This window comes from Rhipicephalus microplus, chromosome 1 (genome assembly GCF_043290135.1).
Source record: "Rhipicephalus microplus isolate Deutch F79 chromosome 1, USDA_Rmic, whole genome shotgun sequence".
NCBI lineage: Eukaryota > Metazoa > Arthropoda > Arachnida > Ixodida > Ixodidae > Rhipicephalus > Rhipicephalus microplus.
Window position 1 is genome coordinate 295684795 of NC_134700.1, and position 13125 is coordinate 295697919.

The 13125-nt window shown below is 45.0% G+C and overlaps 1 protein-coding gene across 1 annotated transcript in view; it reads left to right on the plus strand.

Moving 5' to 3' along the window:
• The first annotated feature begins 263 nt into the window (after positions 1–263).
• The window catches only part of LOC119159442 (luciferin 4-monooxygenase), a 47412-nt gene continuing 34550 nt past the window's right edge, over positions 264–13125 (plus strand). The window contains exons 1-3 of the mRNA XM_075865275.1: positions 264–279; positions 8752–8894; positions 12629–12830. Of these exons, the coding sequence (XP_075721390.1) occupies positions 8769–8894; positions 12629–12830 (328 nt within the window). The 5' untranslated portion in view covers positions 264–279; positions 8752–8768. The remainder of the gene's footprint in view (positions 280–8751; positions 8895–12628; positions 12831–13125) is intronic.

Sequence of the window (13125 nt, forward strand, 5' to 3'; positions counted from 1 at the left end):
CCGCCGTGACCCAAGTTTTGATTTCATAAGAGCTTTCGCTGTAAAATACAGGACTTCGCTCATGACAACGTAGTGGCGGCGTGCCAGCTGTGTAGGCTATGAATTTCGCATCAACCGGATGTTACAGATGCACAGGAAACGAACGTTGGAAGCGAAGAACATGCAAAATAGGTGGTAAAAAATTTTATATCCCTGTAAAACACCTGCGCATTTCATGCCGATGGAATGAATAGCGTTAGCGGCATTTGACTTTGAAGAGGCTCGAAGAGTTGGTCCCCGGTAAGTGGAGATAACTTGCTTTTCTCAAATGTTCGTTTGGGCTTCATAAGTGGTGGTTCGCGTGTATAAAATATAAAACAACTAATTGATTTTGTGATTTTTAGCGGCTTTTTAACAATATTTTTAATGTTGCAACAAGCACGTCATATTTTTTGGGCGATGCCTAATATGTGTGTTCAGCAATTCTTCACATAGAGTGCCACTGATGACAAAAGAAAATGCATTGTCTACTTTCGTCAGTCACTGATATAATCTGTGATCTGTTATTTAAGCAGTGCATAGTTGTCACAATCTACACGCTATCTGCTATCAGCGACATAGCTGTACGGATAAACAGACTCTCCAGTGATTTATAGTCTATAGTATGCATATTAAATTCGAAAAAAAGTCACAGCTTTGCCGGAAAGGCGAAGCAATGAACGCGATAGGAACAAACTGAAAGTTCACGGGCAGAATTGCAAGCAGATCAAAACGTGCCCCGCGTTTCTCACGCACAAACGACGCACAAAACATACTCATAGGTACAGATGAACGAGAATAAGCATCTCAGTTGTTACTTCGCTGTGCCTGAAAAGCGCGCCCTTTTTGCAAACAGAGGCTGTGCAACGATTGCAGTGACCTTTGTGCGCCCCGTAACTACAACAGAATCGTTCCAGTGCAAGCCCAGAGGCAGTGAAAACGTAATATCCTCCCCCCTGGGAGATAAGTGTGCTCGAAAGATTGCCCACTGTCCTCTCCGCAAGCCAAAGTATGCGTGAGAGAGGAGAGCCGCCGCGCGCTTATTGCGCAGCTTGCTGATTTACGTCAGAGTGAAAGCTCAATGTATGGCAACATCTAAAATGACAATATTATCAACAACAGTGCCCTACTTACCGAGAAATTAAGGTAAATGAACAAAAACACAAGCGCCGCAGTGGGAAGTTTTCAAAATGATTACGATAACATCAGACGGACCGCCTACAATTATTCATTAGTAATTGATCTAACTGCACTAAATAAAGAATCTCCCGTGCATCAAGTTACGCAATAAAATCCTGCTTGTTCGTTTCTTTTTTATTCATGAATGGCAGCACATCCACGCATTGAATGATAGAAAGTGGGGCGAAGCATCCGTCCGTCCATTCGTTCTTGCTTCTGTCCATCCATGGGTGCGTCTGTGTGGCCGCATGTGCGTGCATCTGTTCGTGCCTCCGCACGTTCATCTGTGCGTCCGTCCATGCATCCGCTCCTGCGTCCGTCCATGCATCCGTGCAGCCATCCGTGCGTCCGTCCATGCATCTGTCTGTGTGTCCGTTCGTCCACCTATTGAACACTCCAAATACCACCATCTCGCATCTTTTCATCATATATTCCGCATATAGAAGCACCGCCATTCAGCGGACATTCCAAGGGCCAAACGAGAGGTGGTACACACACACTTTCTCACGGCTTGCGCTTCGTGTCTACTTCCCACCTTTAACCACCTCGAGTTCATGGTATATACTAGTCCACTGTATTCATGGCACTGCGGTCTAACGCTCGCTAAACCTTTCTAAAACCAAGGAGGTTACGCCCATAGAGTATAACGTAGCAACTCGTTCTTGTCAGATAGTGGTCAATGTACATTCCAATAGCTGCTAAGGGGGAATGAGAAGCAGGAGAATACGGCTTTTAGTTAACGCCCACGCTGCGAATTTTTTATTGTTCAACAACGCACAGAAGAAATCTCTCACTGGCAGCACCTTGGAAGTCAAAATGTAAGACTGGTTACACACTACGACTACTACTACTACTACTACGAGGGACGAACCGGTGCCGCTCTAAGGAGCTTCGTCCCTAAAAAAGAATCGCCAGACGTCACTATGGGGAAAGGCGCGAGTGGTTCAAAAATTCAATTTGACGTGGTTGGATGGATGGATGGATGGATAGATATGGCTGTACCCTCTAGATCAGGCGGTGGCTAGCGCCACCAAGCCGTAATACTCAATGAACAAAAAACTAGATTTATTTTTTTTTCTTTAAGAAGTGAGTTTGAGGATACGTACTTTGCAGTGAAGAGTTTAATTTTCACTCGTGCCTTGACTTTAGCCACCAATCAGATAACCTCCTTCTAGTTAAGTCTACCCGCTTAAAGTCTAATTTGCCCTCCCGGTACCTAAACCCCAGTGCTTTGAAAAACTCTGCGCCATCATCCTGAACTATAGGGTGAAGCCCTTTACAGAACATTATCAAGTGTTCGGCAGTTTATTCTTCCTCTCCACACGCACTGCATACTGTGTCTACCCCTTCGTATTTGGCCTGATATGTCTTGGTTCGCAGTACTCCCGTCCAGGCCTCGAGCAGTACAGAACTACCCCGAGTATTATCATAGATCCTTTCCTTGGCAATTTCCTGCTTAAAAGTTCGATAAATCTCTAGTGCGGACTTCTTAATCATGCCCATTCTCCACATGTCAGTCTCCGTTTCCTTCACTTTCTTCTTAACCGATAGTTCTTTTTGGTTTGGCCACCTGCTGTTTTCTAAGTATTTACCAGTCAATTTCCTGGTTCGCTTCCTCCATTTTGTATCGACATTCTTCATGTACAAGTAGCTGAAAATCTTCCTAGCCCAACGCTCCTCCCCCATTTATCTCAATCGCTTCTCAAATTTTATCTTGCTGCTAGCTTCCCTGCCCTCAAATGATGTCCATCCCATATCACCTTGTACTCCCTGATTTGGTGTATTCCCGTGAGCTCCTAAAGCAAGCCTACCTATTCCTCGTTGCTTAATTTCTAATCTTGCTTGAACTTCTGATCTCATGCACAAGACCGCATTGCCGAACGTCAGCCCAGGAACCATGACCCTTTTCCATATTCCTCTCACAACATCATACCTATTGTAATTCCACAGTGCCCTATTTTTCATCACTGCTGCATTCCTGTTACCTTTAGTCGTCACGTATATTTCGTGTTCCCTCAGGTACTCGGTCCCACTGCTTATCCATACGCCCAGACATTTGTATTTATCTGTTATCTCTAGCGTGACCTCCTGTATTCTAAGCTCACTACCTTCGTTGTCATTGAAAATCATGACTGCTGATTTTTCCTTACTGAATCTAAAATCTAACCTATCTCCCTCATTACCACAGATGTCCATCAATCTCTGCAAATCTTCCTTGTTTTTGGCCATTAGCACTATATCATCTGCGTACATTAATGCTGGTAGTGCCTGATCAATAAGTTTTCCTTGTTTGACTAAAGAGAGGTTGAAGCCCAGTCCACTTCCCTCTAATTTGGCCTCTAATCCTTGTAGGTACATCGTGAATAATAAGGGTGACAGGGGACACCCCTGCCTAAGCCCCCGTTTTACCTCTGCAGGCTTGGATACCTGTTTTTATAACTTTATAACTACCTTGTTACCTTTATAGATATTCTTTAAAAGATTAGTGACTACATGTTCCACGCCTAGTGTGTCCAGTATTCCCCACAATTCCTCTTGAACTACGCTATCGTACGCTCCGTTGATATCCAAAAATGCTAGCCACAGGGGCATGTGTTCCTTTTCTGCTATTTCGATGCACTGCGTCAGTGAGAACAGATTGTCTTCCAACCTCCTGTGTTTCCGAAACCCATTCTGCAGTTCCCCCAGCACCCCTTCATCCTCTATCCATGCCTGCAGTCTTTCCTTTATAATCTGCATTGCCAGCCTGTAGACCACTGATGTCACTGTTATAGGACGGTAGTTGTTTATGTCAGCTTTGTCCCCCTTTCCTTTATAGATCATGCTCAGCCTGCTAAGTTTCCATCCATCGGGAACTTCACCATCGATTATTATTTTGCTCACTGCCTCTCTCAAAGCCTGCTTAGACTTCGGACCTAATGTCTTTATCAGCATAATTGGAATGCCATCTGGGCCTGTTGATGTACTACTAGGAACCCTTTTCTCAGCCCTTTCCCACTCTCGTTGTGAAAATGGAGCCATTGCACCACTTGATTCGTCCTTCTTTATTGTGGTGCATAAAGTACTTCTTTGTTGAAATTTTTCTGTCACCCTTGTTCTTATATATTCAATAGCTTCGTCCCCTTCTAGCCTAGTACCTTGGGCAGTAGTTATAAAACTCTGCTCTAGGCTCGTCTCATTTCTTAGGGAGTTTAGATGGTTCCAAAATTTTGCAGCTGCCTTTCTATCTTTTTTATGTACTTCTGCCAGCCACTGAGCTCCCTTTCTTCTAATCTTTTTATTGATCAGAAGGGATGCATCCCTTCTACAGCTTAGAAAGGTTTCCCATTTTCTTTCAACATCATCTGTCGGTTCACCCCACTGCTTAGCATGTCTGTGTTCCCTAGATGCATCCTGACGTTTTGCTATGGCTCCCTTAACTTCCTCATCCCACCAACTTTTGGGTTGGTGTCTTCTTTTTTTCCGGGGTGACTTGTCACGCATCTTAGCAAGCTCAAGCTCAAGAAGTCTAATTAGATTCGTGTATATCCACACTGTCTTATTATCCTCCGTGATTACTTTCTCAATTTGTTTAGTGGCTATTTCAATTTGCCTTTCCGAATAAAAATTTTCCTGTAGTTGCTCATCTTGTCTCCTTCCCACTTTCACTGCTCTTCCAAAACTTAGCTTGATACGTTTGTGATCACTACCCAGACTTCTGGAGCCGCCTTCATCTATGTGCATTCTCCTGAGCTTATCATACATCCTATGTCACATCAGTGCATAATCTATCGTCGACTGCAGCCTTCCTACCTCCCATGTTATTTGCCCTTCACACTTCTCGGTACTGTTGCAAATGATGAAATCAAGCCTTTCACACATATCCATGATCATTTTGCCTGTCGGGTCGGTATACCCATCTATATCTTCTATGTGCGCATTCATGTCTCCTAGTATAATTATCTCGCACTCTCTTCCTAACTTCTGAATGTCCTTTGATATACACTCTACCATTGCCTGGTTTTCCTCTCTGGCCTTTGCTCCCGTCCACAAGTACACAAAACCAAGGAGTGTCATTTGACCTGCCACTTTCCCTTTTAGCCATAAATGTTCCTTGCACTCCTGCTTGACCCTTTGCCAGTCTGTACTTTTATAAATGAATGCCCCAATACCACCCCCCTTTCTGCTGCCTTCTGTTCTATTACAATATTCCCACGCGTAGTCCGGATTGTTCGGAGGTTGTTCCATGTCCCTGAGATGTGTTTCTACAAAACCGTATACCATCGGCCTCTCTTCCCTTAGCTGTTCTTCTATCTCTTCCCACTTCAGCCTGTTCCTACCACCCTGCATGTTAATATACCCTATGTCTGAATTGGCTTGGCGCTCGTGGCTACGTCTATTTATGCCCCGGACTCTACCTATCTTAGATATTGGTGCCACTTTGGAATCGTATCTGTCCATACCACCTGTCGAAGAGTCTCCCTGGTTGTTTTCCTCGTTACTAGCTATCCTGCACCCCGAAGGACTCGCTTGCCCCCCAAAAAAGCTACTGCGCGTTCTGCAAGTCGCCAACCCACCACATGACCTAGCCGCTCATCAAAGTGAATTCTGTCTCGCTGAAAACCACCCCACCTATGCACCTCTCTGTTTATTTCCACCACCTCAAAGCGTTTCTCTCGACTTATCCGCCATATCTCTTGGTTTGCGTTGACAACCGCTCTTTGCAGGCTGCTATCACGCACCGGTACCTCAGGTATCGTGCATATCGCTACCTGTACCTGAGAAGAAGTGGCGCGCATGTCATCGACGCTTTTCGCCAGTGTAGTTGCTAGTCCTGCTGTATTTTCATTTAGGACATCGTTCAAACCGCCTGAAATTATCACGAGGTTTCGTCTATCAGCTGTAGTTTTAAGTTTTGCGCTCGCTTGCCTCATGACTGCTTCGAGCTTGCGTCCTGGGAACGCCCCTACTGCCACCCTCTTGTCACCTCTTACCCTCTCTTTGATGGCTTCTGTGCATCGATTTAAATTCGTGTCCCCGGCGATTATCACATGCTGTGACTTTTCAGCTGGAGCGTCCTGCACCTGGGGGCTACTTGCACCTGTGAGGCCGGCTGCTTTGTCCCCTCCCAGCCCCACCACTACCTCGCTGAAGCTAGGCCTTGCGACAATCGAACCGGCTGAACCTGTTTTTTCCAAACTTGCTTGCTCTTCCTTCTCCACCGTTCTGGTTTCCGGTTCCCTACTGTTCTCTCCGTAGGCCGCTTCTTTGTTCAGCTTCGCTAGTGCTTCCTCGGCGGACTTCAGTCTTTCTCCCATTGCCCTCGTTTTCTCTTGCTCTGTCGCCAACGCAGTCTCGAGCTCGGTGATTCTCATCAGCAGTTCACTCTGGGCAACCATCATTTTCTCCATTTTTTCCTCGACCTCACATTGCCTACACTTCTCGTCAGCCTCTTCTACATCCGCTTCTACGCTTGGGTCCACTTTCAAACCCACTCCACATTCTGAACACTTTACAGTCTTTTTAACCATGTCTTTCTGACACCAATTGTCCCTATACTCAATAATTACTAAACTCGAGCCCTGCACTACGAAAAAAAAAGAAAGTCTGAGCTCTACTACAAAAATTTGCGTGTTTAATGTACGCGCACCTCCCCCACGGGGAGGCAAAAGAAAAAAAACAACAAATTCAAACACACACACCCGCACTAACTAATAAATACCTGGTGACTGGCCTCCGAAAAAGCCGCACCATAAAGTAAGTGCTACGAAAATTTCAACCGCTGCCTTATAATTATAAAGACAAGCTCAAAACATGCAAAAACACTTATCTGCTCAGTCGATCCGGAGCGCTCAAAAAACACGTCCATCCACCGTGACAGCCCGGACTGAACAGCAACAGTGGTCAGGTAGTGCCATCTAGCGGGGCGCAGTTGACACGAAAACGTCTGCAATCTCGAACTCAATGGCGGGAAATAGATCAATGGCCGTTGTTGCTGCTGTGGCTCCCACTGCCTTTGGTCTGTTGCTACTAGCGCAGTAAATCTGGGCAACCTTGTGCACGGCAACAGTGACGTGAGATGGTCCGGTCGGTCCGCTTCTTGACGTGGGTAATTTGAAGTGCGCTAACCAGATGCGGAGAACTAAAACGCGATTTTATCTCAAAATAGGCCCTTCCTTGGCACGAAAGTAACACTACGAGGTTTCGGGACCGCCATTTAAACAATCAACGTCGACTTAATAGTTGGCTTTAGTGTCCTATTAAGTTACACGTGTAGACATGGTCACATCCTGATTTGCACAAATGGCGAGCATTCGCTGCTTCGCCACAGTCGATCAAGACGGAGACTAGATATGGAGTTTTAACGTACCAAAAGCACCATATGAATATGAGAGACACCATAGTGGAGGGTTCCGGGAATTTCGACCACCTGGGGTTCTTTAACGTGCGCCCAAATTTGAGCACACGGGCCCACAACATTTCCGCCTCCATCGGAAATGCAGCAGCCGCAGCCGGCATTCAATCCCGTGACCTGCGGGTCAGCAGCCGAATACCTTAGCCACTAGACGGCGGGGCACGACGGAGGCTTTGTGTGGCGGGTTCACAAGTCCGCTTGTTTGTAGGACGAGAGCTTGATGGTGATGTTGTCTCCATTGACAGCCTCGACCATGCATTCAACAATGTGGCCTGCGTCGTACACCTTCTCGCCTCGATGAGACAAGCTTTATCTACAAACTGTTGGAAAAAGCCACAATTACTGAAACAAAAAAATCTGAACAATTTAGTATCGTGCGGCGCAACTGTGATAACGAGCGAGAACACGCACACACACAGTTTCACTTTGTTACCCGCAATGTGGTCGGTGTCTTTGACGCACGTTTAGGCCATCCGGGGTTTTCCTGGCTCTTTCAGTTGAGTTGCAACTAAAAAAGAAGTGTACTATCACACTTGAAAACAGTCGTTGAAGGCGTTTATTGACCCTCGCAAGGCTGCTAGTTCGAAGAAGTTTCCTTGCCCCGCCGTGGTGGTCTGGTGATTAAGGTACTCGGCTGCTGACCCGCAGGTCGCGGGATCGAATCCAGGCTGCGGCGGCTGCATTTCCGATGTAGGCGGAAACGTTGTAGGCGCGTGTGCTCAGATTTGGGCGCACGTTAAAGAACCCCAGGTGGTGTAAATTCCCGGAGCCCTCCACTACGGCATTTCTCATAATCATATGGTGGTTTTGGGACGTTAAACCTCACATATCAATCAATCAATCAATCAATTAATCAATCAATCAATCGAAGAAGTTTCCGTCTGGAGCAGACGATCTGCGTACATGAGCTGCGTCAGCAGTGGCCTGGCTGAAAGTAGAATCCTCAAATGGACGTCACACGCGAGTGTGCGATAAGCCAGGCGTGGAAGGTTTTTTTTTTCTTCGCTGACTTGTTCCCTTCTTAATTCATCATTTACTGTGGAGATAATTTGTAAAATGTGACATGGTTAATAAAGCGCTGCAGCAAGCAAAAAAAAGCCTTGACATCGATGTATCGTTTTGATTACTTACTGTGGAAACTGACGAAATCCTGTTTTCAGCAGCTCCCTCAAAGAAGATGCAGGCACGCATAGAGGCAGGTGTGGTGCACTCACCTTATCCGTACAATCCGCGCGCACATGATGCCTCTGCATACGGCCTTCTTTGGGACAAGCTTGCGTCGCATGGATCGAAGACAGCCTTGGTAAGACATCGAGGTCGCTTGGAAGACAAGAAAGACGTGTCTCAAAGAATTCGCTGAAAACACTGCTATCGTAGTGTAGCATATGCACTACGATAGCATATGCAAGGTTGGGCTTCGCGCCCAGAACTGTTGCTCCGTGCCACTGTGACTGCCTTAAACATAATGAAGATGTTCGACTCCTTCATAACTTCACCGAACTCCTTTGTCATGCTTACAAAAACTTCGCCAAAACTTTTTCATCTGGGTGGCGTCACGATCTTCAGCTTGTACCCTATCGGCCAAGAATTAACGCTCTTAGATATGCTTTATCTGTATAAATATTGTACTTATTTAAAGAATTATTTTCGGTTAAACTTTGCGTTGATGTTTTTTTAATCGTTTCATTTCATTTTTTATTACCTTAAAGGTCCCTAGGGCGACATTACATAAGGGGTGGGGTTACAAAAAACGTACAAAAAAGCCATGAATTAGCTTGAAAAATGGCTTGTGACGCTATGCATAAATGTTGATGGACAGGGGATTGCTGCAATATGGTGGGGGAGGTCATTCCAGTCTTTTGCTGCACGAAGAAAAAATGAGGCAGCAAAAGTAACGGTGCGGGAACGTTGACGGGCAACTTGAAAGACATGGCCAATGCGATATGACCTGCGAAATGGGGGGGAAACGTAAGGTTCGATTGCAAGTGGACTGTGAAAACGTTTATGAAACAAGCAAAGGGTGGCAATGCGGCGGCGGGAAGATAGAGGGGACAGGCCAATTTCTTCTTTTAAAGATGACACGCTAATGTGATAGGCATATGAGGAATGAATGAATCTAGTAGCATGGTTTTGAAGTGATTCGAGTGCAGTAATGAGATTCGCGTGTTGTGGGCGTTGTGCCCACCACACGCGTATCTTTGTATGGCGTTGTGCCTCATGTCACCAGATGCGGGCTTCGTGTGGCTATGAACTATTAGGTATCATTATATGGTGTCTCATTTGACAAAATCGCAATGTAATTATGAGGCATGTCATGGTGGAAAGCTGCCGAAACTTCGATCACATTGTGTTCGTTAACGAGAACTGGCATCGCACATTACACGGGCCTTTATCAACTGGAATCGGACCTGCAACCTTCGGGCCAGCAGACGAGCACTGAAACTGCTATGCGCCACTGCGGCGGATAGGTAGAGATGCAAAACTGCTAGAAATTTCGAGCAATCGAAAAAAAGTCTGTTTTTTTTTCACTTTTTTTGAAAGTTTGGAAAAAATAAAAAAACTTCTTCAGCATAAGGCAATAGTTTATTGCCATATGGTAATAGTTCATATTCAAGTGTCAAAAGCGATAACTTTGTTATGTAAATAACAGAAATGAAATGCTTTCTCTCTTTCCACAAACAAATGCGGCATTTAGCAGACCGAAGGCAGACCAGAATCATTACCACAAACTCATTTAGCTCTCTGGAATGGTTGTGGCTTCCTAGAATTGTTACGGCAGTTGAAAAAAAAAAAAAGAACGGAGATGTCTATTCAGTCATGGCTTTGACTATGGAAACATTGATCAAGATGGTAAAAAAATGAAGTTCGAATTAATATTCAGAGACAATATCGCTGGCTTCTTCTGTAGCTTTTTTCATCATGTTAAGATGTGGAAATGGCAAAAGCGTATACAGCTGCTGTTGCAGTGTTTACAGACAGCGAGTGCTCGTTTCTGGCCGACGGTCTCCCCGACCGTAAAGTGCATCCACATGACGGAAATCGACTCAAGCACTGCAGAATCTGCTTGCACACTGGTTCATAAGTGGACTTCCACCACAGGTCGCAGAAGTGTACGAGGGAAAGTCAGAGCTGAACAATAACGACTACCGAAACATCAGAAACCGCCCCCATCATGACCACACTCGAAAGATGAAGCTCTCAAGCTGAGCTGACGCTTGAGCTGACTTTATGTGATGTCGATGGCGAGTGGTCAGCCATCGTTTGGTGTTTTATTGCGACAGCGTTTAAGAGTTCGTTTTGCAGAAATTCTGGCATTGGCGTCATAGGTTGTCAGCAAGAAATCATCATTCTAAGCGTGACCGATACACAAAGAACGATGCAAATAAAATGAATAATTGATAAGAAAGTCTTGGGTCACAGTGGGTACCAAACCAGTGTCGTTTGGGTATGGGTGGGGACCGAACCCGGGTCGTTTGCGTGTCAAGCGGATGTTCTACCACTTGGCCACGCCTCTGCTTCTGAAAACATGAAAAAGAGCTTCCTCTGCTTAGAAATGCAGTGAAAGCAGCTTTCGTGCTTTACAAACACACGTGTGCTGTATAAATGCTTCACAGTGCAACATGAAGTATTGCAGTAAAAATGCATGGTAGATGTAGATGTGAATGTAGATCCTAAACTTGGGACTCACACCCACCATGAAGGATTGGCCAAGAATCGGGTTGATTAACAAAAATATATATATATGTTTAAATGCTAACGAAAAGAATACTAACAGAAATATTGATTTTCGTTAATTATTCTTGACAAAAAATGGTTGAATGAATTAGTTTATTCTGAAGGAGCAATAAATGATTGATATCAAAGAAAATTTCATTAGTGTACATTGGCTAACTGAGAACCTTTTGGAATTGAGGTTATTGAGTAAATTTCTTCGACAGTATAATGAAATCCTGCACGACCTTGCACACTTTCCCGTTGCTGGGCCCAAGTATACGTACACCTAGGGACAGTAAATTTGACGTTGTCAAAGCTAATCCAAGGATCAGAAACGGAATTTCTAGTGATACTTTTCTTAGTGATGAAAACTTTCTACAAGAGATCAAAACGTGTTCCACAGTTTCCTCTTCTCCACAAAAGTAACAGAGTGGGGAGGGAGTCAAGCCTGTTCTAAACAAACAAAAATTCAACGGAGGAATATAACAGCGTATTTAAGTGATTAAAATTTTCAGGTGTCAGTTATGACATGAGGATGTTTTCCAGGGTGTCATTAGATAGTTGAAATTGGGAGAATTTTTGAAAGATGGTGTAGAGAATTCTCGGATCATCATTTGTCTCCGAAATCTTCACGCCACTATAAAGGCTGTCATAGGGGTAATGTTTACAGCTGGTCCGTCTAACGCTGCTTCAAGTGCCAATTGCCAGCGGGCGTCAGAACACGTGATTATCATAATGGCTCCGTGCTTTAAATCTGGTCACCCACTACAAAAGAGACATACGCTATTGCGCTTATTCCATTAAGTCCACGTAGTGGGTACATAGCAAGTTCGAAAAAAACTTCATGCACTTAGTGATTGAAGTATGCACACGGTACAGGATATTTCTATCACGTCGAACTCCTAAAGGCGAAGCTTTAGGGTTCCTTAATTTTCGGTAGCATGTGCAACGTTTCGGTTTCACATTCAACGTTAGGAGTTGCCTAGGCTTTACTTCTGTACGTTCTGCCAATGAAAATTTCGGCCAACTTCGTCTATTGCACTGAAAAAAAAAAGAAAAGAAAAAACGGTCTTCTCGGAATATTCTTATTTTATTCTGCACTGTGCATCTATAATATTGGAATACTTTCAGTGTTAAGTGAGAGTTGTGATGAACGCACGGCTTTAGCATATGGAGGGATAGTTCCCAATAATGCAGCAAGTAGACTATGTGACATTTGCTGTCATCATAAAGTGCGTTTATTACCTTCGCTGAAATACTTGAATGTTGTTTCTTCGTACGTTCTGTGTATACCCCACGGATAATGTGTGGTCGCTTTCGCAGATATGCGGAGACGAAAAGCTAACCTACGGTGAACTGCGAGAGAAAGTGTTGCACAGCGCAGCAAAATTCCGCCGCCAAGGCATCGGCAAAGGCGATCGGCTTTATGTGCACATCGGCAACTCCATCGACAGCTTCGTCGCTGTGTGCAGCGTCCCGCTCACGGGAGCGTCTTTGGTGTCATCCGACATCATGTGGCGTGAAGGTGGGAGCATGCATGTAACCTCAACTCGTGCGTTACATTCGCAGTAGAAAGAAGAAAATTCTGGAAGCGACTCAGGAATTTGATCCTGGTGTTCAGAAGGGGCACTCGTGCGTGCACATTCGTGAGCCCTGGTGTATTCCTTCCGATAACGTTGTGTTTAGAGCAGTGCTGGTGCGGGTCCAATAGATGTAAGCGCGTCGTTGAGATCTGCTCCTCAAGTGCGACAACAATCGAAACTGTCCCCAACTTTTCCATGAACTCTACCCATTCGTGTTCATCTTGACAGTAAATTGGC